At 52.2% G+C, this 26,177-nt stretch overlaps 1 protein-coding gene and 3 pseudogenes across 1 annotated transcript in view; 2 read left to right on the forward strand and 2 right to left on the reverse strand.

The window, feature by feature from the left end:
• LOC127576414 (zinc finger protein 585A-like) overlaps positions 1 to 19,696 on the forward strand; it is a 204,422-nt pseudogene extending 184,726 nt beyond the window's left edge.
• The window catches only part of LOC127576415 (zinc finger protein 850-like), a 244,464-nt pseudogene that overhangs the window by 184,730 nt on the left and 33,557 nt on the right, over positions 1 to 26,177 (forward strand).
• LOC127576853 (zinc finger protein 271-like) overlaps positions 1 to 26,177 on the reverse strand; it is a 312,902-nt pseudogene that overhangs the window by 127,738 nt on the left and 158,987 nt on the right.
• The window catches only part of LOC127576569 (zinc finger protein 229-like), a 184,706-nt gene continuing 158,833 nt past the window's right edge, over positions 305 to 26,177 (reverse strand). The window contains exon 2 of the mRNA XM_052027120.1: positions 305 to 1,921. Within this exon, the coding sequence (XP_051883080.1) occupies positions 501 to 1,715 (1,215 nt within the window). The 5' untranslated portion in view covers positions 1,716 to 1,921 and the 3' untranslated portion in view covers positions 305 to 500. The remainder of the gene's footprint in view (positions 1,922 to 26,177) is intronic.

The following is a 26,177-nucleotide window of genomic DNA, read 5'->3' on the forward strand; positions in this document are numbered from 1 at the left end:
TACAGCGGACAGAAGGGGAAAATTGATTTCGGGACGACACCCTGACTGATGCCACATCCAGCAATTTCCCTGCATTGTGCATAGTCAGTGAAGACTCAGTGAGTCAAAGGGCCCATTTCTGTGCTGCATCTCTCTATTCCTCTGAATATTCATACTGGGTGAGATGGGAGGAGGCTGGTGTGGAGCAGAAACACTGGAAGGCACTAGATGGGTTGAATGGCCTCTCTTTCTACTGTTCATTGTGTGCATTGCAGAGACAGGAAGGGCCTGAGATAAAGTGTTTCAAACAGAACTGCTTTATTTTAATCAGAGATCCAGAACATTGAACTCCAGCTCAGTTAAAGAGATTACAAATCAACTGTGCCCAATCACCCAGGTTTCAATCCTGGGCGAGATCAGCAGCGTCGACAGAATCCGACCCCCGTGAACACCTGCAACACTTGTGAATCTGTGCTAGATTTCAGTAGCAGTGATGGTTGTATATTGAGCATACAGCATGTTTAATCTTTCTCCGCAGTGTGAATTCGCTGGTGCGTCATCAGGTTGGATAACTGATTGAATCCCTTCCCACACTCGGAGCAGGTGTACGGCTTCTCCCCAGTGTGAACTCGCTGGTGTCTCAGCAAATGGGATGAATCACTGAATCCCTTCCCGCACTCAGAGCATTTGTACGGCCTCTCCCCAGTGTGAACTCGCTGGTGCCTCGCCAGACTGGATGACGTAGTGTATCCCTTGCCACATGTAGGGCAGGTAAAGGGCCTCTCTCTGGTGTGAACTCGCTGGTGTGTCTTCAAGTAGGATGGCTGAGAGAATCCCTTCCCACACGTCGAGCAGATGAACGGCCTCTCCCCTGTGTGAACTCGCTGGTGTGTCATCAGGCCGGACGACTGAGTGAAGCCCTTCCCACACTCAGAGCAGGTGTACGGCTTCTCCCCAGTGTGAACTTGTTGGTGTCTCAACAAATGCGTTGAATGAGTGAATCCCTTCCCACATTCGGAGCAGGTGTACGGCTTCTCCCCGGTGTGAACCCGCTGGTGTATGAGCAGCTGAGATGACTGAGTGAATCCCTTCCCACACTCGGAGCAGGTGTACGGCCTCTCCCCAGTGTGAACTCTCTGGTGTGTCAGCAAATCGGACGAATGAGTGAATCCCTTCCCACACTCGGAGCAGGTGTACGGCTTTTCCCCGGTGTGAACTCGCTGGTGTATCAGCAGCTCAAATGACTCAGTGAATCCCTTCCCGCATGTCGAGCAGATGAACGGCCTCTCCCCGGTGTGAACTTTCTGGTGCCTCAGCAAGTGGGTCGTCCGAATGAATCCCTTCCCGCACTCGGAGCAGGTGTACGGCCTCTCCCCAGTGTGAAGTCGCTGGTGTATTATCAGTCTGGATAACTGAGTGAATCCTTTCCCACACGTTGAGCAGGAGAACGGCCTCTCCCCGGTGTGAACTCGCTGGTGTCTCATCAGGCCGGACGACTGAGTGAATCCCTTCCCACACTCGGAGCAGGTGTATGGCCTCTCCCCGCTGTGAACTTGCTGGTGTGTCATCAGGCTGGATAATTGAGTGAATCCTTTCTCACATGTTGAGCAGGAGAACGGCCTCTCCCCACTGTGAACTCTCTGGTGCGTCAGCAATGTGGTTGACTGAGCAAAGCCTTTCCCACACTCTGAGCATGAGAATGGCCTTTCCCCGGCATGAACTCGCTGGTGCGTCATCAGGCTGGATGACTGAGCCAATCCATTACCACACGTTGAGCAGGAGAATGGTCCCTCCCCAGTATGAACACGCTGCTGTGTCAGCAGGTGGGATGACTGAGTGAATCCCTTCCCACACTCAGAGCAGGTGAACGGCCTCTCCCCAGTGTGAATTTGCTGATGTTGTGTTTGAGATTCCCATGAAATGATCTTCTGTTTGTTGGATCCTGTAAAAGAAATTTACAAAAGTCATCAATAGGTACAGGACAGTATTTCAGCTGAGATTTTAGTCTCTGTAGCGAGCTGTTATAATAATGACAAACACAAGCTTGAGGAACAACGTCATCTTCCATCTGGGAACATTGCAGCATCCAGACTGGCATCAAAATCTCTGGTTGTCTTTCCATCTGTAATCAGAATGGGCCATTTCTGCCACTTCCCTTTGTCCTACCCGTTGCCACCCTCACCTACTCTGCCACTGAAATTCAATGTTTTCTGTCTTTCACTGTTAAAAGGGGTATCAAACCCAAAACATTCCCTCTTTCTGCAGATGGAGACACAGGAGAATTCAGATTCCTAAAATCTGAAGCAATACATAAGGGAGCTGGAGGAACTGAAAGTGGGTCGGGCAGCATCTATGGAGGGAAATGGACTGTCAATGTTTTGGGTCCTGGTGGTGTTGGACTTGGCGATTGTATTGGTTTATTATTGTCACTTGTACCAAGGTACAGTGAAAAATATGTCTTGCGTACTGATCATACAGGTCAAGTCATTACACAGTGCAGTTACATTGAGTTAGTACCGAGTGCATTGAGGTAGTACCGGTAAAAACAAAACAATAACAGTAGACAGTAAAGTGTCACAGTGACAGAGAAAGTGCAATGCAGATAGACAATGAAGTTGAAGGTCACAAGGTTTCCAGTTTTACTTCAGATTCTGGCATCTGCAATTTCCCTTTAAAAACAGGGCAGAGAGAACGTTTCCGATTGAGAATGCCTCAGCAACCCTGGCCTCACCCTTAGTTTACAAACCTGTCAGTGAACGAGATGAATGAGGGCAGGTAGAGAGAGAGAGAAATCAAACACAAAAAGACATTTCATTAAACTGTGAAACACATGCTGCAGCTGTTGCTGGAACCACAGGCCTCAGCAAGAGTTCTGGCCCACATTTCACAGCGTGAACATTGCCTTGTCTCCAACTGCCTTTGTTAGTCTATTAACGAGAAAGGTCGATAAAACATAGAGCGAGGCTGGGGTTGCCTCACTGAAGCCAATCAGAGATGCTCCTTTTTCCCCCTCATCGATCTCTCTCTCCCATCTATTTCTCCCTCCCAAACCCCCATCTATCCAACCCCCAGCTATCCCTCCCCCCATATCTATCCCTCCCTCCACCACCCCAGTCTACCCCTCCCTCCACCCCAATCTATCCTCCCCCCCCCCCCCACAAACCTCTCTGCAAGTTGCTTTTGCTCTCTCCCAGGTCTAACGGAAGGGTCTCGGACTTGAAAACTTCCCCGTTTCTCTTTCCACAGACGCTGCCCTCACCTGCTGAGGGCTTCCCGCACTCACTGGGTTTGTTTTGTTTGATTTCAAGCAGGAAAGTGCCCGGGTCCCCCGTGTGGAGCGGGAGGGGGAAGGGGAGAGAAAGGCCGGGACTGCTCAGTGTGGCCGCCCGCAGTGATCCTGCAGCCCGCACGGATTCTCACCCCAACCGTGGGCCGGACCCCGGACTCCGGACTCGATCAAACTTCCGGGTCCAAGGTGGCGCGCAAATGACGTCACCGCCATTGCGCGCCTGCGCTGTGGTCTCACTCACTGCAGCCAGAGCGCTTTCTCGGCCGCGGAGGCTCTTGGGTAAATTCGGCTGCCATGCGAACCAACCTGAACAGCGCCTTTAAATAGCTTCGTTCTCCACAGCAAATCATTCTGCCGACAATAACTGTGTGATGAAGGAAACGCTGTTGTCAGTCTGTGCACGGAAAGCTCCAGAGATCTATCCTCTGATTTACAAACGATGTCCCTGAGTTATCTCATCAGGAGACACAACATCAGGCAACCTATTCAGACCAGACAAAGCAGAAAATGTCAGGAATCAGCCAGGGTTCCTGCTCCCCGTCACCTCCCAGTGACCCCTGGGTTAGAAAGAGAGGGGGAATCAGCCAGGGTTCCTGCTTTTTTTTTACAAAATAAACTTTATTCTTAATAAAAGACAAACTATATACAATTACAAAACAGTGCAAACCTTTACATTCTTGTACAAATCATTCATTAGTGTTACCTTTTTATATAGAAAAACAGCACCGATGCCACACGTGTGGCTCCCTGGAAGCTACCCGGTCCCGTATTTACAATACTTAGGGGCTTTCCCCCTGTCCCCTCCCCTCCCTCTCCAGTGGCAGAAGAACCCTAAACTGTAGTCCTTCCCCACCGAGCCTTTGCGTTGGCTGCGCCCAGCTTCAGTGCGTCCCTCAGCACGTACTCCTGCAGCCTGGAATGTGGCAGCCGGCAGCATTCCCCTACGGACATCTCGCAGTGCTGGAAGACCAACCAGTTTTGGGCAGACCAAAGGGCGTCTTTCACCGAGTTGATAACCTTCCAGCAGCAGTGGATGTCCGTCTGTGTGTGTATCCCCGGGAACAGCCCGTAGATCAGAGAATCCTCTGTTACGCTGCTGCTGGGGATGAACCGTGACGAGGACCCTTGCATCTTTCGCCACACCCTCCTCACTAACCTACAGCCCGCAAAGAGGTGGGCGACTGTCTCGTCCCCAGCGCAGTCCTCCTGGGGGCTACGCGCACTGGGAGTGAGGTTCCAACCATACAGGAAGGATATGACGGGGAGGGCCCCTCTCACCAGCAGCCAAGCGAGGTCTTGGTGCTTGTTGGTGGGTTCTGGCGATGAGACATTCTGCCAGATGGTCTGGACAGTCTGCTCAGGGAACCACCCCACATTATCCATTGAGTCCTTCTCCTGCAGTGTCTGCAGGATGTTCCGTGCTGACCACTGCCTGATGGACTCATGGTCAAAGGTATTGGTCTGGAAGAACTTTTCCAGGAAGGACAGGTAGCACGGCAGCGTCCTGCTGACTGGGACGCCATGTGGCCAGGCCCATCCTTCGCAACAGCAGGGACAGGTAGAACCTCGGTGCGTAGCGACACTTGGTGCCCACATACTTGGGTTCCACACACAGCCTGATGCAGCCACAGACGAAGCTGGTCATCAGGAGGAGGGTGACACTGGGGACACCTTCACCCCCATTGTCCAGGGACTTGTGCATGGTGGCCCGTTGGATCTGCTCCATCTCGGATCCCCAGATGAACCGGAAGACGGCGCAGGTGATTCCCAAGCCAGAGCAGCGAGGAACAGGCCACACCCGCGCCAAGTACAGAAGCCCTGAGAGCGCCTCACACCTGATGACCAAGTTCTTCCCAGTTATCGATAGGGAGCGCCGTTCCCACAGTCCCAGTTTCTGCTTTACCTTCCCAATCTGCTCCCGCCAATGTCTGTTGCACGCCCCGGCCCCTCCGAACCAGATCCCCAGCACCTTCAGGTAGTCAGGCCTGACGGTGAAGGGGACGTTGGATCGGTCGGTCCAGCTGCCGAAGAGCATGGCCCCGCTCTTCGCGCGATTGACTCCCCGTCACTGCCCAGTGATCCCTGGGTGAGAGAGAGAGGGGGAATCACCCAGGTTTCCTGCTCCCCGTCGCTGCCCAGTGACCCCTGGGTTAGAGAGAGAGGGGGGGGGGCGAGAATCACCGGCGTTCCTGCTCTCCATCCCAACTGTGCAGAAAACCCCACCTCCAGCTGTGCCTCACCAGAGGAACTAATTTGCCTGTGTTTGGGACAACAAAGAGCCGCTATCACAATGATGCAAGCGCACTGCACACACACAGGTCGCATTCACCCACAGAGCAGACGGGTGAATTATTCTGGGACAGCTCACCAAGTTGTTTGTGCGGGAATGAATTGAAAACCAACCTGCTCGCTCCGACCCCCGCTGAATGGACAATGTTACGTAGCAAGAGCTCCTGCTGGTTCCACCCCACCCTCCTCTCTGACCCCAGGGTCACTGGGCAGTGATGGGGAGCAGGAACTGCGGCTGATTCCCCCCCCCCTCTCTCTAACCCAGGGTTAACAGGGTAGTGACGGGGAGCAGGTACCCCGGCTGATTCCCCCTCTCTCTCCAACACAGCGCTCCTTGAGGCAGGAACCCTCTCTCACCCACGGGTCACTGTGAGTGATTGGGAGCAGGAATTTGTGCTTGGCTCGTTCTGAGCCAGATCCCAGAGGGATTGCCCACAGATCGAGGGCCCAGACACGATGGATGCAGACACGGACTCTGTATCTGGGGACAGAACGGGCACCTGATGTGTCTCCTTGCACTCGATGTGACGTTTTCAACTCCGCTGTTGATACCAGATTCTGCGGAAGCTGTTGGTGAGACCGGACCGGGATCATGTGTGTCGCTCCGGTTGCCATTCTGCAGGAAGGGTGTCATGTGCAGGGACAGGGTTCACAGGGATGTCGCCGGGACCCGAGGGCTTGAGTTATAAGGAGAGACTGGGCAGGCTGGGACTGTTTCCCCGGAGCGAAGGAGGCCGAGGAGGGACCTTATAGAGGTTCATAAAACCACAAGGGGTGTAGATAAGGTGGGCGGTCACTGTCTCTCTCCACCCACCCCCCTCCCAGGGTAGGGGTGTCTAAAACACCCCCCCCACAACCGTCTCCCCCCACCCCCAGCCTCTCCCCCCGCTGTCAGTTCCGCCCCCGGATTACAGCGGGTGTAGTTCCCTGTGTTTGCACGGAGCGTGTGGTCCCAAGGACGGGACCTTCCCCACGCACGGCTCCCGGCGGCAGGTGGGGCCGGAGCGCCGGGGCGGGGGGTTTATCCACACCCGGGCTGTGGTGTTTGGCCCCGAGGTGGGGCTTTGGATCCAGTGCGGACCTGCAGAAATTTCACGGACGTCATCTTGTGGCAGTCCCGGCTCCCTCACTGCTCTTCTCCCCTCCCCTGCCCTTCTGCTTCTCTTCAGCCCTCCCCCTTCCCTCTCTCCTCCCCTCCGCCCTACCCCTGCTCCCCCTCCCCCCCCCAGATCTGGGTCCCGGGCCTTGAGCAAAATCTGACGCAGGGCCCGACACGATTTCCCCCTCTGCCGGGACCGCTGCTGCCTGCCCCGCTGTGCTCAGCCGCTTGTCCCTCCTGCTCTGGGATTGTCCTGTTTTAATGCAGACGGGAGGTGCGGTTCTGCGGCGGGAGGAGCTGGTTCCGGCTTCCGAACGGAGGAGCCTTCAGTCAAGCTGGGTGAATGGAGTTTTCAGTTGTGCGGCGAGAGGAGGCTGGAGCGGGGGCAAAGGCGATGTCTCTGCCGGGGGAAGGGCCACAGCGTCGCCGCCTGGTCGGGTGTTCGATCCGGCAGCCGGGAGAGCATTGGGAGAGAGAGGGGGAGACAGAGAGAGAGAGAGAGAGACAAAACAAAGGAGATCTTGCAGCGCCAAAACGCTTATCACAGTGGGGGTAGTAGCTGTCCTTAAGCCTAGTGGTACCTGCCCTCAGGCTCCTGTATCCTCTACCTGATGGGAGAGGAGAGAAGAGAGAATGACCCGGGTGGGTGGGGTCTCTGATTATGCTGGCTGCTTCAGCAAGGCAGCGAGAGGCAAAGACAGAGTCTAAAGAGGGGAGGCTGGTGTCCGTGATACGCTGGGCTGTGTCCACAACGCTCTGCAGTTTCTTCCAGTCCTGGACAGAGCAGTTGCCGTAACAAACCGTGATGCATCTGGATAGGATGCTGTCTATGGTGCATCGATAAGAGTTGGTGAGCGTCAAAGGGGACATGCCAAATTTCTTTAGCCTCCTGAGGAAGTAGAGGTGCTGCTGAGCTTTCTTGGCACGTCAATGCACTCTGTACAAACGCAATGTAACTGCACTGTGTAATGAATTGACCTGTAGGATCAGTATGCAAGACACGTTTTTCACTGTACCTCGGTACAAGTGACAATAATAAACCAACACCAATACAATCGCCAAGTCCAACACCACCAAGACCCAAAACGTTGACTGTCCATTTCGCTCCATAGATGCTGCCTGACCCACTTTCAGTTCCTCCAGCTCCCTTATGTATTGCTTCAGATTTCCAGCATCTGCAGTCTCTTGTGTCTCCATCTGCAGAAAGAGGGAATGTTTTGGGTTTGATACACCTTTTAACAGTGAAAGACAGAAAACACATTGAATTTCAGTGGCAGAGTAGGTGAGGGAGGCAACGGGTAGAACAAAGGGAAGTGGCAGAAATGGCCCATTCTGATTATAGATGGAAAGACAACCAGAGATTTTGATGCCAGTCTGGATGCTGCAATGTTCCCAGATGGAAGATGACGTTGTTCCTCAAGCTTGTGTTTGTCATTATTATAACAGCTCGCTACAGAGACTAAAATCTCAGCTGCAATACTATCCTGTACCATTTGATGACTTTTGTAAATTTTTTACAGGATACAACAGGCAGAGGATTTATTTATGGGAATCTCAAAAACAACATCAGCGAATTCACACTGGGGAGAGTCCGTTCACCTGCTCCAAGTGTGAGAAGGGAGTCATTCGATCATTATAATTGCTGATGCACCAACAAATTCCAAGAGAAGAGGCCGTGTATCTGCACTGAGTGTGGGAAGGGCTTCCTTCAGTCATCCCTCCTACTGACACAACGACGAATTCATACTGGGGAGCGGCCGTTCTCCTGCTCAATGTGTGGTAAGGGATTGGCTCAGTGATCCAGCCTGATGACGCACCAGCGAGTTCATGCCGGGGAAAGGCCATTCTCCTGCTCAGGAGTGTGGGAAGGGCTTTGCTGATTCATCCCATTTGCTGACACACCAGCGAGTTCACTCTGGGGAGAGGCTATTCTGCTGCTCAACGTGTGGGAAAGGATTCACTCAGTTATCCAACCTGATGACACACCAGCTAGTTCACACTGGGGAGAGGCTGTACACCTGCTCCGAGTGCAGGAAAGGATTCACGGATAAGACCCATTTGCTGACACACCAGCGAGTTCACACTGGGGAGAAGCTGTTCACCTGTTCCGAGTGTGGGAAGGGATTCACTCAGTTAAATAACCTGATAACGCACCAGAGAGTTCACACTGGGGACAGGCCATTCTCCTGCTCAATGTGTGGGAAAGGATTCACTCAAGGATCCAGCCTGATGACACATGAGCGAGTTCACACCAGGGAGAGGCTATTCACCTGCTCTGAGTGTGGGAAGGGATTCCCTTGCTCATCTGACCTGCGGCAACACCAGTGAATTCACATTGCGGAGAAAGATTAAACATGCTGTATGCTCAATATACAACCATCACTGCTGCTGAAATCTAGCGCAAATTCACAAGTGTTGCAGGTGTTCACGGGGGTCAGGTTCTGTCAACACTGCTGATCTCACCCAGGATTGAACCCTGGTCATTGGGCACAGTTGATTTTCTTTTGTAATCTCTTTAACTGAGTTACAGTTCAATGTTCTGGATCTCTGATTAAAATAAAGCAGTTCTGTTTGAAACACTATCTGAGGCCCTTCCTGTCTCTGCAATGCACACAATGAACAGTAGAAAGAGAGGCCATTCAGCCCATCTGGTGCCTTCCAATGTTTCTGCTCCACACCAGCCTCCTCCCATCTCACCCAGTGTGAATATTCAGATGAATAGAGAGATGCAGCACAGAAATGGGCCCTTTGACTCACTGAGTCTGCACTGATTATCAACCAGTCATTTACTCTGATCCTACATTAATACATTTGTAAAATTCTGCCCACATTTGCATTGACCACACCCTGCTTCACCCCCACCACCAGCAGATTCTACTCATCACCCACACATACGGGACAATTTACAGTACTTTAATAACCTTTCAGCCCACACCTCTTGGGACGTGGGAGGAAACCCACACAGTCACAGGGAGAAGGTACAAACCCCACACAGTCAACACCCGAGGTCGGGATTGAACATTGTCAACGTGAGGCAGCAGCTCTACGAGCTCTGTGCTCATTCGGCTTCCCATTCAATGCATTCCTGTGGTTCACCTCCATCCCTCCGTGTGGTGACACGTTCCACATTGTTGAACTGTGTGGGTGAAGAGCTACCCCGGGATTTCCTGCAGGACTTTCAGCAGATTGATGGCAAAGACAAGAGCTCAGCAGGGATCTTGTCCCAGACATTAGAGCAGCACAGCTTATAGAGCTGTTACCTTGCAGTGCAGTCGCAAGTGCCCCCACACTTCCGGAGCCAACATAGCACACCCACAACTTCCCACCCCGTACGTCTTTGGAATGTGGGAGGAAACCAGATCACCCGGAGGAAACCCACTCAGACACAGGTTTAGACAGGGCAGAGTTTGTTAAGTGTGTCCAGGATGGATTCCTGTCAAGTATGTTGATTCTGTGCTGACTAGAGGGAATGCCATGTTAGATCTGGTATTAGGTAACGAACCAGGTCGGGTGACAGATCCCTTAGTGGGTCAGCATTTGGGGGACAGTGACCACTGCTTCCTAACCTTTAGCATTGTCATGGACAAGGATTAAAGCAAAGAGAACAGGAAAATATTTAATTGGGGAAGGGCAAATTATGAGTCTTTAAGGCTAGAACTTGTGAGTGTGAATTGGGATGACATTTTTGAAGTGATATGTACGAAAGAGATGTGGTCATTCTTCAGGGATCTCTTGCAGGAGTTAGGGATAAATTTGTCCCGGTGAGGCAGAGAAAGAATGGCAGGGTGAAGGAACCATGGTTGACAAGAGAGGTGGAACATCTAGTTAGGAGGAAGAAGGCAGCATGCATGAGGTTGAGGCAGCAAGGATCAGATAGGTCTCTTGAGGAATATGGCGTAGCCAGGAAGGAACTTAAGAAGGGGCTGAGGAGAGCAAGAAGGGGACATGAAAAGGCCTTGGCGAGTCGGGTTGAGGAAAACCTCAAGGCATTTTTCACTGATGTGAAGAGCAGAAGGATGACGGGAGTAAAGGTAGGACTGATTAGGGATAAAGGTGGGAAGATGTGCCTGGAAGCTGTGAAAATGGGTGAGGTCCTCAATGAATACTTCTCTTCAGTATTCACCAAGGAGCGGGGCCTTGATGACGCTGAGGACAGTGTTGGTGAGGTTAATGTTCTAGAGCATGTTGATATCAAGAGAGAGGATGTGTTGGAGCTGTTAGAAAATATTAGGACAGATAAGTCCCCGGGGCCTGACGGAATATTCCCCAGGCTGCTCCGCGAGGCGAGCGAGGAGTTTGCTGAGCCTTTGGATAGGATCTTTGAGTCCTCATTTTCCACGGGAACAGTACCGGAGGATTGGAGGGTGGCAAATGTTGTCCCCTTATTCAAAAAAGGTAGTAGGGATAGTCCAGGGAATTATAGACCAGTGAGCCTTATATCTGTGGTGGGCAAGCTGTTGGAAAGGATTCTTAGAGATAGGATCTATGGGCATTTAGAGAATCATGAACTGATCAGGGACAGCCAGCATGGCTTTGTGAAGGGAAGATCTTGCCTCACAAGCCTGATAGGGTTCTTTGGAGAGGAGGAGGATGAGAGGTGACTTGATAGAGGTGTACAAGATGAACAGAGGCACAGATCGAGTGGACAGTCAGAGACTTTTTCCCGGGGCGACAACGGCTAACACGAGGGGACATCATTTTAAGGTGATTGGAGGAAGGTATAACGGGGATGTCAGGGGTAAGTTTTTTTACACAGAGAGCGGTAGGTGCGTGGAACTCACTGCCGGTAGAGGTTGTGGGGGCAGATACATTAGGGACATTGAAGAGACTCTTAGACACATGAATGATAGAGAAATGGGGGGCGATGTGGGAGGGAAGGGTTAGATAGATCTTAGAGCAGGATAAAATGTCGGCACAACATTGTGGGCCGAAGGGCCTGTACTGTGCTGTAGTGTTCGATGTTCTATGGGTCACCAATCGGGCACACTTGCCTTCATCGGTCGGGGACGGGGCACGAAAGTCAGGAAGTGGTGTTGCAGCCGTGTAAACCCTCAGCGGGCTCACACAACCGCACGTTGTGGAGCAGGCGGATCAAACCGGAGTCCTGCAGCACAGGGGCCGGGCGTGGCGGCTGGGGCAGGGCATTCAAAGGGACGCGGAGGGGAGGGGGAGTTGGGGGGATGAGGCCGGGGATTTACCTGAGGAGTCGGTGGGCAGAGAAAGCAGTCCAGGGCTGATCGGAGGCGATGAGCTCGGGGGCAACAGAGAGTGACGGCCTGAAGGAGCCAAAGATCATCAGAGGTGCGGAGACTCTCAGGGTCACTGCCCGTGTCCAGAGCCCACAGTCCAGACTTCTCGTCTTTGCTGCTTGTGCATCAACTCTCTTCCCCTTCACACGGATCTCCAGAGAACACGGGTTGCTGCAATAGTCGATTGGCAGCGAACTTTGTCCGGCCGATATTGAAATCACAAGGGCTTTGGAAAAGCTGGTGAGTAAACTCATCGGCCCCTGACACCGTGACCCACTCTCTCTCTCCCCGTGAGGTACTGGGGACGGACTGAGTGTTATCGATCTGTCCCTGACACCGTCACCCACTCTCAGTTCCTCTCTCTGTGTCTCCCTCTCTCTGTCTCTCTTTCTCTCTGTGTGTCTCTCTCTGTATCTCTCTCTGTCTCTGCCTCTCTTTCTCTGTGTGTGTGTCTCTCTGTCTGTCTCTCTCTCTGTCTCTCTCTCCCTCCCAGTACCCCCAGATACCCGAGATGTGTTGGTCTTGAAGCTGAGATGTGACCAGTCCAATATTAATGTGTAAGTATTTCTGCTCCCCTCCCCCTCCTCCCTGCTCCTTCCTTCCCCACCCGCAGAGTAAATCCCTGCTCTCCTCCATCCCGGGAAACTGTGTCCCCAACGTCAACGTCAACCCACAACGGAAGAGCGGTGTGTGAGTGGGAGCCGCTCTCCGTGGGACTGTGGGGACCCTCTGCCCCCTGCGTCACTGCTTCACAGACACACACACACACACACACACACACACACACACACACACAGACATACTGCACACCGGCGTCACACAGCGACGGACCTGTCCCCACCGGTGCTGTACCCCGGTGTTACACAGCGACAGACCTGTGCTGAGCTACAGGTGACACTAAATGTGCAGCAAACAGCAACTTGAAAATTAACAGCAAACAAATAAAGTTTAAATCATGTCCGATTTATCTGCAGCCTGAGTGCAAACACCCGCAGAGTCATTTACCAAGGCTTCGTCTCTCCAGAGATCATCTGCACGATATATTGTGGTCCTCCCGACATCAGCAGGAGCGCACATTCACAGCGAAATCACGGGGTGGTTATGGAGCGCGGGTGGATGTGGAGGGTAACGGGAGAGAACGGGAAACCGAATCCACAGCAGGACTGACAGACTCACCGAGAATATAAACACTGCCGCAGACCCCCTGTAGATATTAACACCCCGGGGACCCCCTGTAAATATTAACACACTCCCCGGGGAACCCCTGTGTTGCTCTCTGACTCTGTGGAGCACACACTGGCAGCACCCAGTGTGTGGGACCAGGTTGGCGCGGCTGCAGGTGAAGCTGCGCCTCAGCTGGGAGGCTGTTCGGGCCCCGGGACGGTGGGGAGGGAGGAGCTGCAGGGACAAGGGCTGCACCTCCTGCGGCTGCAGGCGGCAGCGCCGGGAAGGAGGTGAAACCACTGGCAGATGTGACGCGATCCCGCCCCTCACCAAGATGGCGGGTCTCACCCCGCCCCTCACCAAGATGGCGGGTCTCACCCCGCCCCTCACCAACATGGCGGACTGGGACTCTGCCCCTCAACAATATGGTGGGTCGTATTCTGCCCCTCACCACATTTCAGGCAGCGTCCCCATCTCCTCCCACCCCCACCCCCATCTCCTCCCACCCCCACCCCTATCCTCCCGCCCCCCACCCCCCATCACCCCCTAAACCCCCCACCTCTCCCTACACCCCCATCTCCTCCCACTCCCACCATCTCCCCTACACCCCTCATCTCCTCCCACACCCCAAGCTCCCATCTCCTCCCTCCCCCCAATCTCCCTTTTTTATTTGTTCCTGAGCACATCTCCTGTTTATTTCATCCCTAATCACCATGCCCCCTACTCTTAGAATCATCGTTACACAGCAGGGAAACAGGCCCTTCGGCCCAACCGGTCCATACTGACCAAGCTGTCTCTCCAAGCTGGTCCCATTTACCTGTGTTTGTCTCATACCCCTCTTAAACCTTTCCTGTTCACCGTCCTGTCCAGGTAACTTTTAAATGCTGTCATTGTCCCGGCCTCTGCCCCTTCCTCCGGCAGCTCGTTCCACACACTCCCCACCCTCTGGGTGAAAAAGTAGCCCCTCGGGTCCCTTTCTGCTCTCACCCTACATCAATGTCCCTCTAAGTTTTGGAGTCCCCGACCCTGGGGAAAAGACCGTCCACCTTATCTGTGCCCCTCGTAAGTTTAAACACTTCTATAAGGTCTCCCCTCATTCTCCTACGTTCCAGGGAACAAAGACCGACCTCTCCCTGTAAATCAGGCCCTCTGGTCCTGGCAACATCCTCGTAAGTCTCCCTCTGTGCTCTTTCCGGTTCAACCACGTCTTCCATGCAACAGGGAGACCAGAACTGTACGCAGTGCTCCAAGTGAGGCCTCACAAGCTGGTGCATTGCCAACTAAGCCGGTCCCATCCGTCCGCGTTTGGCCTCCATCCCTCTACATCTTTCCCATCACGGACCTGTCCAAATGTCTCCCAAACGTTGTTAATGTACCCGCCTCACCCACTTCCTCTGGCAGCTCGTTCCACATACGGACCACCCTCTGGGTGGAAAAAGTTGCCCCTTTACATCTCTCCCCTCTCACCTTAAATCTCTGTCCTCTAGTTTTAGACTCCCCTAACCCTGGGGGGGGGGGGGGGGGGGGGGGGAGAGAGACTGTGACCATCCACCTTATCCACACCCCTCGTGGTTTTATAACCCTCGATAAGGCCCCCTCGGCCTCCTACGCTCCGGGGAAACAGACCCAGCCTGCCCAGTCTCTCCTTATAACTCAAGCCCTCCGGTCCCGGCGACATCCCCGTGAACCCTGTCCCTGCACATGACACCCTTCCTGCAGAATGGCAACCGGAGCGACACACATGATCCCGGTCCGGTCTCACCAACAGCTTCCGCAGAATCTGGTATCAACAGCGGAGTTGAAAACGTCACATCGAGTGCAAGGAGACACATCAGGTGCCCGTTCTGTCCCCAGATACAGAGTCCGTGTCTGCATCCATCGTGTCTGGGCCCTCGATCTGTGGGCAATCCCTCTGGGATCTGGCTCAGAACGAGCCAAGCACAAATTCCTGCTCCCAGTTACTCACAGTGACCCGTGGGTGAGAGAGGGTTCCTGCCTCAAGGAGCACTGTGTTAGAGAGAGAGGGCGAATCAGCCGGGGTTCCTGCTCCCCATCACTGCCCAGTGACCCTGGGGTCAGAGAGAGAGGGGGAACCAGCAGGAGCTCTTGCTCCTGAACACTGTCCATTCAGCGTGGGTCGGAGCGAGCAGGTTGGTTTTCAATGCATTCCCGCACAAACAACTTGGTGAGTTGTCTCAGAATAATTCACCAGTCTGCTCTGTGGGTGAATGCGACCTGTGTGTGTGCTGTGTATTTGTTGTCCCAAACACAGGCAAATTAGTTCCTCTGGTGAGGCACAGCTGAAGGTGGGGTTTTCTGCACAGCAGTGATGGGGAGCAGGAACCTTGGCTGATTCCCCCTCTCTCTCGAACCCAGAGGTCACTGGGCGGTGACGGGGAGCAGGACCCCTGGCTGATTCCCTGACATTTTCTGCTTTGTCTGGTCTGAATAGGTTGCTTGATGTTGTGTCTCCTGATGAGATAACTCAGGGACATCGTTTGTAAATCAGAGGATAGATCTCTGGAGCTTTCCGTGCACAGACTGACAACAGTGTTTCCTTCATCACACAGTTATTGTCGGCAGAATGATTTGCGGTGGAGAACGAAGCTGTTTAAAGGCGCTGTTCAGGTTGGTTCGCATGGCAGCCGAATTTACCCAAGAGCCACCGCGGCCGAGAAAGCGCTCTGGCTAAAGTGAGCGAGCCCACAGCGCAGGCGCGCAATAGGGGTGACGTCATTTGCGCGCCACAATGGACCCGGAAGTTTGATCGAGTCCGGGGTCCGGCCCGTGGTTGGGGTGAGAATCCGTGCGGGCTGCAGGATCACTGCGGGCGGCCACACTGAGCAGTCCCGGCCTTTCTCTCCTCTTCCCCCTCCCGCTCCACACGGGGGACCCGGGCACTTTCCTGCTTGAAATCAAAGCAAACCCAGTGAGTGCGGGAAGCCCTCAGCAGGTGAGGGCAGCGTCTGTGGAAAGAGAAACAGGGAAGTTTTCAAGTCCGAGACCCTTCCGTTAGACCTGGGAGAGAGCAAAAGCAACTTGCAGAGAGGTTTGTGTGCGGGAGGGGGGGATGGATGGGGGTGTGAGGGAGGGGTAGATGCGGAGGGTCGGGGAGGGGTAGATGAGGGTTGGGGAGGGATAAACGGGGTGTTCGGGTGGGGTGGATGGAGGGTGGGGGAGGGATAGATGGGGGATTGGGGGAGGGTTAGATGGAGGTGTGGGGAGGGACATTGAGGGAGGGAGCGATAGTTGGGAGGGAGGGACAGTTGGGGGGAAGGGATAGATGGGGGGGGGGAACAGATGGGGAAAAATGAGCATCTCTGATTGGCTTCACTGAGGCAACCCGAGCCTCGCTTTATGTTTTATCGACCTTTCTGGTTAACAGACTAACAAAGGCAGTTGGAGACGAGGCAACGTTCACGCTGTGAAATGTGGGCCAGAACTGTTGCCGAGGCCTGTGGTTCCAACAACAGCTGCAGCATGTGTTTCACAGTTAATGAAATATCTCTTTATGTTTGATTTCTCTCTCTCTACCTGCCCTCATTCATCTCGATCACTGACAGGTTTGTAAACTAAGGGTGAGGCCAAGGTTGCTGAGGCATTCTCAATCGGAAACATTCTCTTTGTCATGTTTTTAAAGAGAAATTGCTGATGTCAGAATCTGAAGTAAAACCAGAAACTGCTGGACAATTCCACAGGTCAGGCAGTAATTTACCCATGTGGCTAAATTGTGTCATTTTACACTGTGTTGAAGAAACAAAATTCCTTGGCACTTCTGGTTATTTTACGACTCAACTGTGTTCAATGTCCTCGGCTTCTTCTGCCACTGAGAACATGTTCTATTCTGTCTGGATACAGAATGGTATCTAACACTTCTATTCTGGAATATTAAGTGGCAAATAACATTTGGACCACAAAACTGCCACACAATGACAATCTCCAACAAGTGAGTCTAATCACCTACCGTTCACGTTCAATGATCCTGAGGACATGTATCACCAGGCTCAAGGACAGCTTCTATCCCACGATGATAAGACTATTGAACAGTTCCCTGAGACGGTCAGATGGACTCTGACATCACGAATCTACCTTGTTGATACCTTGCACCTTATTGTCTACCTGCACTGCACTTTCTCCTTAGCTGTGACACTTCACTCTGTACTGTCATTGTTTTTACCTGTACTACCTCAATGCACTCTGTACTAACTCAATGTAACTGCACCGTGTAATGAATTGACCTGTACGATTGGAATGCAAGACACGTTTTTCACTGTACCTTGGTCCAAGTGACAATAATAAACCAACACCAATGCAATCGCCAAGTCCAACACCACCAATACCCCAAAAATTGACTGTCCATTTCCCTCCATAGATGCTGCCTGACCCACTTTCAGTTCCTTCAGCTCCCTTATGTATTGCTTCAGATTTCCAGTATCTGCAGTCTCTTGTGTCTCTACATGCAGAAAGAGGTAACGTTTTTGGTTTGATACCCCATTTAACAGTGAAAGACAGAAAACACATTGAGTTTTATTGGCAGAGTCGGTGAGGGAGGCAATGGGTAGAACAAACGGAAGTGGCAGAAATGGCCCATTCTGATTATAGATGGAAAGACAACTCGAGATTTTGATGCCAGTCTGGATGCTGCAATGTTCCCAGATGGAAGATGACGTTGTTCCTCAAGCTTGTGTTTGTCATTATTATAACAGCTCGCTGCAGAGACTAAAATCTCAGCTGAAATGCTGTCCTGTACCTATTGATGCCTTTTGTAAATTTTTTTTACAGGATACAACAAGCAGAGGATTTATTTATGGGAATCTCAAACACAGCTTCAGCGAATTCACACTGGGGAGAGGCCGTTCACCTGCTCTGAGTGTGGGAAGGGAGTCACTCGGTCATTCCAGTTGCTGATGCACCAACAAATTCACAAAGAGGCCGTGTATCTGCACTGAGTGTGGGAAGGGCTTCCTTCAGTCATCCCTCCTACTGACACACCAGCGTGATCATACTGGGGAACAGCCGTTCTCCTGCTCAGCATGTGCTAAGGGATTGGCTCAGTTATCCAGCCTGATGATGCACCAGCGAGTTCGTGCCGGGGAAAGGCCATTCTCCTGCTTGGAGTGTGGGAAGGACTTTGCTCAGTCATCCCACTTGCAGGCACACCAGCGAGTTCACACAGGGGAGAGACCATTCTCCTGCTCAACGTGTGGGAAGGCATTCACTCAGTTATCAAGCCTGATGATACACCAGCGAATTCACACTGGGGAGAGGCCATTCTCCTGCTCAAAGTGTGGGAAAGGATTCACTCAGTTATCCAACCTGATGAGACACCAGCGAATTCACACTGGGGAGAGGCCGTACACCTGCTCAACGTGTGGGAAAGGATTCACTCAGTTATCCGGCCTGATGACACACCATCGAGTTCACACTGGGGAGAGACCGTTCTCCTGCTCAACTTGTGGGAAGGGATTCACTCAGTTATCCAGCCTGATGATACACCAGCGAGTTCACACCGGGGAGAGGCCGTTCTCCTGCTCAACGTGTGGGAAAGAATTCACTCTGTTATCCAGCCTGACGAGACATCAGCGAGTTCACACTGGGGAGAGGCCGTTCTCCTGCTCAACGTGTGGGAAAGGATTCACTCGGTTATCCAGCTTGACGACGCACCAGCGAGTTCACACTGGGGAGAGGCCATTCTCCTGCTCAACGTGTGGGAAAGGATTCAGTCAGTTCTCCAGCCTGATGATGCACCAGCGGGTTCACACTGGGGAGAAGCCGTACACCTGCTCCGAGTGCGGGAAGGGATTCACTCGATCATCCCATTTGCTGACGCACCAGAGAGTTCACAACGGGGAGAGGCCGTTCAACTGCCCTGAGTGCGGGAAGGGATTCACTCGGTCATCCCATTTGCTGACACACCAGAGAGTTCACACCGGGGAGAGGCCGTTCAGCTGCTCGACGTGTGGGAAAGGATTCACTCAGTTTTCCAGCCTGATTATACACCAGCGAGTTCACACTGGGGAGAGGCCGTTCTCCTGCTCAACGTGTGGGAAAGGATTCACTCAGTTATCCAGCCTGATGAGACACCAGCGAGTTCACACTGGGGAGAGTATGTTTTCCTGCTCAACCCATGGGAGAGGATTCACTCAGTTATCCAGCCTGATGAGACACCAGCGTGTTCACACCAGGGAGACGCCCTTTGCCTGCCCTACATGTGGGAAGGGATACACTACGTCATCCAATCTGGTGAAGCACCAGCGGGTTCACACCGGGGAGAGGCCGTTCACCTGCTCTGAGTGCGGGAAGGGATTCCCTTGGTCATCTTGCCTGCTGCAACACCAGCGAATTCACACTGCAGAGAAAGATTAAACGTGCTGTATGCTCAATATACAACCATCACTGCTACTGAAATCTACGCAAATTCACAGAAGTGTTGCAGGTGTTCACTGGGGTCAGATTCTGTCGACGCTGCTGATCTCACCCAGGATTGAACCCTGGGCATTGGGAACAGTTGATTTTCTTTTGTAATCTCTTTAACTGAGTTAGAGTTCAATGTTCTGGATCTCTGATTAAAATAAAGCAGTTCTGTTTGAAACACTTTATCTAAGGCCCTTCCTGTCTCTGCAATGCACACAATGAATAGTAGAAAGAGAGGCCATTCAGCTCATCTGGTGCCTTCCAGTGTTTCTGCTCCCAACCAGCCTCCCCCCATCTCACTCAGTATGAATATTCAGAGAATAGAGAGATGCAGCACAGAAATGGGCCCTTTGACTCACTGAGTCTGCACTGATTATCAACCGGTCATTTATTCTGATCCTACATTAATACATTTTTAAAATTCTGCCCACATTTGCATTGACCACACCCTGCTTCACCCCCACCACCAGCAGATTCTACTAATCACCCACACATTAGGGACAATTTACAGGACTTTAATAACCTTTCAGCCCACACTTCTTGGGATGTGGGAGGAAACCCACACAGTCACAGGGAGAAGGTGCAAACTCCACACAGTCAACACCCGAGGTCGGGATTGAACATTGTCAACGTGAGGCAGCAGCTCTACGAGCTCTGTGCTCATTCGGCTTCCCATTCAATGCATTCCTGTAGTTCACCTCCATCCCTCCGTGTGGTGACACGTTCCACATTGTTGAACTGTGTGGGTGAAGAGCTTCCCCCGGAATTTCCTGCAGGACTTTCAGCAGATTGATGGCAAAGACAACAGCTCAGCAGGGGTCTTGTCCCAGATATTAGAGCAGCACAGCTAATAGAGCTGCTACCTTGCAGTGACAGGAGCCCAGATTCAATCCAGATCTTGGGTACTGACTGTGTGGGGGTTCTCCCTGTGACTGGGAATTTCTTCCAGGAGCTCCAGTTTCCTCCCACATCCCAAAGACATGCTGGTTGGTAGGTCGATTGGCTGCTGTAAATTGCCCCTGGTGAGTGGGAGAAGTTGGGGAGAGTTGACAAGAATGTCGGGAGAATTTTAAAAAAAGGATGAATGTGGGATCAGTGTGGAGTTGTGGACTGTGTCGGCCTGTTTCTGTGCTGTATCTTTCTGTGACATTCCCCATCCATCAAGCCTCGGGGAGAGAGTAATGGTGTTTAACTCTACTTTTTTTTTAAGATTTGATACATCTTTATTAGTCACTTGTACATCAAAACACATAGTGAAATGCATCTTTTGCATAGAGTGTTCTGGGGGGCAGCCCACAATTTACTCCACACTTCTGGTGCCAACATAGCACGCCCACAACTTCCCAACCTGTACGTCTTTGGAATGTGGGAGGAAACTGGAGCACCCGGAGGAAACCCACGCAGACACAGGGAGAACATAAAATATCATTTCACACAGCGGCCGGAATTGAACCCATGTCGCTGGCGCTGTAATAGCGTTACGCTAACCGCTACATGACTGTGCTACTCCCAGCTCTTTTCGACATGGGGCTGTTCTCAATGGGCTGAATGTCACACAATTGAGTCACTGCAATACAGGACTGTCCTGACACATCCTGTGCCTCATTCATTGTCCTACCTGATTCCCCCATTCACCACCTCAAAAAAATTAATTGATTTCTGTCCTGAATACAATAACTGAGGAACCGCTCCCAAGTCAGGTTGGGGAAAGATTCTGCCCTTTTGAGATCGGTGCCTGATGATCAGAGTTTAAGGAGATGCTTTCAAAACTGGGAATGACTGCAATGTATTTTGTAGATGCTTCTCTCACCCTGTCTCTCTGATTGATGGAAAAGTGACAGAATTTTCCTTATCACCAACAGGTGACCCCTCAGCCCAAAACCATGCCGCTGAAAATTTGGATTCTTCCTCCATGAGAAACGTTCCCTCCCCTTCCCCTTCTCCGCCCCCATCCTCTTCTCCCCTCCCTCCCTCCACTCCCCTTTCCCCTCTCCTCCTCTCACCTTCCCCTCTTTCCATCCCCTCCCTCCCTCCTCCCCTCCCCCGCTCATCCCTCTCCCCTCCTCTCCCCCTCCCTCTCCCCCTCTCTTCCCCTCCCCCTCCAGCGTCTCCCCCCCCCACCCTCCAAGCCTCTTCACCAACACCCCCCAAGCCTCTCCCGACCCACCGTCTCCCCCCACCCCCAGCCTCTCCCTCCGCGGTATGTTCCGCCCCCGGATTACAGCGGGTGTAGTTCCCTGTGTTTGCACGGAGCGTGTGGTCCCAAGGACGGGACCTTCCCCACGCACGGCTCCCGGCGGCAGGTAGGACCGGAGTGCCGGGGCGGGGGGTTTATCCACACCCGGGCTCTGAGGTGGGGCTTTGGATCCAGTGCGGACCTGCAGAAGCTTCACGGGACGTCATGTTGGGGCAGTTCCGGCTCCCTCACTGCTCTTTCTCCCCTCCCCTTCCCTCTCTCCTCCCTCTCCCCTCCGCCCTCCCCCTGCTCCCCCTCCCCTCCAGATCTGGGTCCCGGGCCTTGAGCAAAACCTGACGCAGGGCCCGACACGATTTCCCCCTCTGCCGGGACCGCTGCTGCCCGCCCCGCTGTGCTCAGCCGCTTGTCCCTCCTGCTCTGGGATTGTCCTGTTTTAATGCAGACGGGAGGTGCGGTTCTGCGGCGGGAGGAGCTGGTTCCGGCTTCCGAACGGAGGAGCCTTCAGTCGAGCTGGGTGAATGGAGTTTTCAGTTGTGCGGGGAGAGGAGGCTGGAGCGGGGGCAAAGGCGATGTCTCTGCCGGGGGAAGGGCCACAGCGTCGCCGCCTGGTCGGGTGTTCGATCCGGTAGCCGGGAGAGCATTGGGAGAGAGAGGGGGAGACAGAGAGAGAGAGAGAGACCAAACAAAGGAGATCTTGCAGCGCCAAAACGCTGGCACCGCGTGGGATACTTACCAACAGTGAATGTCTCTCGGCACTGCGTTGGGGCATTCAGCTTGGTATTTTGGTATTGGTATTGGTTTATTATTGTCACTTGTCCCGAGGTTCAGTGAAAAACTTCTCTTGCAAACCGTTGGTACAGGTCAATTCATTACGCAGTGCAGTTACATTGAGTTAGTACAGAGTGCATTGAGGCAGTACAGGTAAAAACAGTACAGAGTAAAGTGTCACAGCTACAGAGAAAGTGCAGTGCAATAAGGTGCAAGGTCACAAGAAGGTAGATCGTGAGGTCAGGGTCCATCTCATTGTATAAGGGAATATTTGAATACTCTTATCACACTGGGGTAGTAGCTGTCCTTGATCCTGGTGGTACGTACCCTCAGGCTCCTGTATCTTCTGCCTGATGGGAGAGGAGAGAAGAGAGAATGTCCCGGGTGGGTGGGGTCTTTGATTTTGCCGGCTGCTTCACCAGGGCAGCGAGAGGTATAGATAGAATCCAAGGAGGGGAGGCTGGTGTCTGTGATGCGCTGGGCTGTGTCCACAACTCTCTGCAGTTTCTTGTGGTCCTGGGCAGAGCAGTTGCCGTACCAAGCCGTGATTTTGCTGCTTTCTCTGCCGGCCCGGCCCAAGGTGGACTCCAGGCCCCGGCTGGTGAATGACTGTTTTGCTGGGACTGTTTCTGGAGCCCTGGGGATTGTAGGTATCAATGCGGCCATTGATTCTGCTGGAAAAAGCGCTTTGCCTTTGCTCTGCAGGCAGTTTGGAAACACAGATGAGCAAACTGAGATGGGGACCAGTCTCCAGACACTGCTGATGTCCAGATCATTGCAGGTAACAGCAAGTGTTAGGACTGAGGTCAAAAAAGTGACGAAGTCCAACTCCCAATGAATAAAAAGAAACATGTATTGTGAGAGTAATTTACCCATGTGGCTAAATTGTGTCAGTTAACACTGTGTTGAAGAAACAAAAATCCTCGTCACTTATGGTCATTTTACAATTCAACTGTGTTCAATGTCCTCGGCTCCTTCTGCCACTGAGAACATGTTCTGTTCTGTCTGGATATAGAATGATATCTAACACTTCTATTCTGGAATATTAAGTGGCAAATAACATTTGGACCACAAAACTGCCACACAATGACAATCTCTAACAAGTGAATCTAATCATCTACCCTTCACGTTCAATGATCCTGTGGGCATGTACCACCAGGCTCAAGGACAGTTTCTATCCCACTGTGATAAAACAATTGAATGGATCCCTCATACAATGAGATGGACTCTGACCTCACAATCTAACTTGTTGTGACCTTGCACCTTATTGTCTAACTGCACTGCACTTTCTCTGTAGCTGTGACACTTTACTCTGTACTGTTATTGTTTTTACCTATACTATCTCAATGCATTCTGCTCTAATTCAATGGAACTGCACTGTGTAATGAATTGACCTGTTCCTTACTGTACCTCGGTGCAAGTGACAATAATAAAACAATCCCAATACAATCGCCAAGTCCAACACCACCAAGACCCAAAACGTTGACTGTCCATTTCCCTCCATAGATGCTGTCTGACCCACTTTGAGTTCCTCCAGCTCCCTTATGTATTGCTTCAGATTTCCAGCATCTGCAGTCTCTTGTGTCTCCATCTGCAGAAAGAGGGAATGTTTTGGGTTTGATTCCCCTTTTAACAGTGAAAGACAGAAAGCACATTGAATTTCAGTGGCAGAGTAGGTGAGGGAGGCAACGGGTAGAACAAAGGGAAGTGGCAGAAATGGCCCATTTTCATTATAGATGGAGAGACAACCAGAGATTTTGATGCGTCTGGATGCTGCAATCTTCCCAGATGGAGGATGATGTTGTTCCTCAAGCTTGTGTTTATCATTATTATAACAGCTCGCAACAGAGACTAAAACCTCAGCTGAAATACTGTCCTGTACCTACTGATGACTTTTGTAAATTTCTTTTACAGGAAACAACAAGCAGAGGATTTGTTTATGGGAATCTCAAACACAATATCAGCGAATTCACACTGGGGAGAGGCCGTTCACCTGCTCTGAGTGTGGGAAGGGAGTCACTCGGTCATTCCAGTTACTGATGCACCAACAAATTCACAGAGAAGAGGCCGTGTATCTGCACTGAGTTTGGGAAGGGCTTCCTTCAGTCAACCCACCTGCTGACACACCAGCGTGTTCACACTGGGGAGCGTCCTGCTCAACGTGTGGTAAGGGATTCGCTCAGTTCTCCAGCCTGATGACGCACCAGCGAGTACATGCCAGGGAAAGGGTATTCTCCTGCTCGGAGTGTGGGAAGGGCTTTGTTCATCCAACTTGCAGGCACACCAGCGAGTTCACACTGGGGAGAGACCCATTCTCCTGCTCAACGTGTGGGAAAGGATTCACTCAGTTATCCAGCCTGATGAGACACCAGCGAGTTCACACTGGGGAGAGGCCGTACACCTGCTCTGAGTGCGGGAAGGGATTCACTCAATCGTCCCATTTGCTGAGGCACCAGAGAGTTCATACCGGGGAGACACTGTTCAACTGCTCTGAGTGCGGGAAAGTATTCACTCGGTCGTCTGAGCTGCTGATACACCAGGGGGTTTACAATGGGGAGAAGCCGTACACCTGCTCCGAGTGTGGAAAGGAATTCACTCGGTCATCTCATTTGCTGACACACCTGAGAGTTTACACCGGGGAGAGGCCATTCATCTGCTCAATGTGCGGGAAGGGATTCACTCAGTCGTCTCAGCTGCTGATACACCAGTGGGTTCACACTGGCGAGAGGCCGTTTTCCTGCTCAACATGTGGGAAAGGATTCACTCACTTTTACAGCCTGATGACACACGAGTGAGTTCACACTGGGGAGAGGTCGTACTCCTGCTCCAAGTGCGGAAAGGGATTTACTCGGTTGTCCCATTTGCTAACACACCAGAGAGTTCACACAGGGGAGAGGCCATACTCCTGCTCCGAGTGTGGGAAGGGATTCTCTCGGTCGTCCAATTTGCTGATGCTCCAGCGATTTCACACCGGGGAGAAGCCATATACCTGCTCCGAGTGTGGGAAGGGATTCAGTCAGTCATCCAGTTTGCTGACGCACCAGAGATTTCACACCCGGGAGAGGCCATTCATCTGCTCGACATGTGGGAAGGGATTCTGTCAGTCATATGACTTGATGACACACTAGCGAGTTCACACTAGAGAGAGGCCCTTTTCCTGCCCTGAATGTGGGAAGGGATACCGTACGTCATCCAGTCTGGTAAGGCACCAGCGAGTTCACAGCGGGGAGAGTGCGGGAAGGGATTTCCTTCATCATCTCAGCTGCTGAAACACCAGCGAATTCACACTGCGGAGAAAAATTAAACATACTGTCTGCTCAATATACAACCATCACTTCTGAAATTTCGCAGAAATTCACAAGTGTTGCAGGTGTTCACAGGGGTCGGATTATGTCGACGCTGCTGATCTCGCCCAGGATTGAACCCTGGTCATTGGGCACAGTTGATTTTCTTTTGTAATCTCTTTAACTGAGTTAGAGTTCAATGTTCTGGATCTCTGATTAAAAAAAAGCAGTTCTGTTTGAAACACTTTATCTCAGGCCCTTCCTGTCTCTGCAATGCACACAATGAACTACAGAAAGAGAGGCCATTCAGCCCATCTGATGCCTTCCAGTGTTTCTGCTCCACACCAGCCTCCTCCCATCCCACCCAGTGTGAATACTCAAACTAATATTGGTCTTGGTTTATTATTGTCACTTGTACCAAGGTACAGTGAAAAACTTGTCTTGC

The sequence above is a fragment of the Pristis pectinata genome, chromosome 12, assembly GCF_009764475.1.
Source record: "Pristis pectinata isolate sPriPec2 chromosome 12, sPriPec2.1.pri, whole genome shotgun sequence".
Classification (NCBI taxonomy): domain Eukaryota; kingdom Metazoa; phylum Chordata; class Chondrichthyes; order Rhinopristiformes; family Pristidae; genus Pristis; species Pristis pectinata.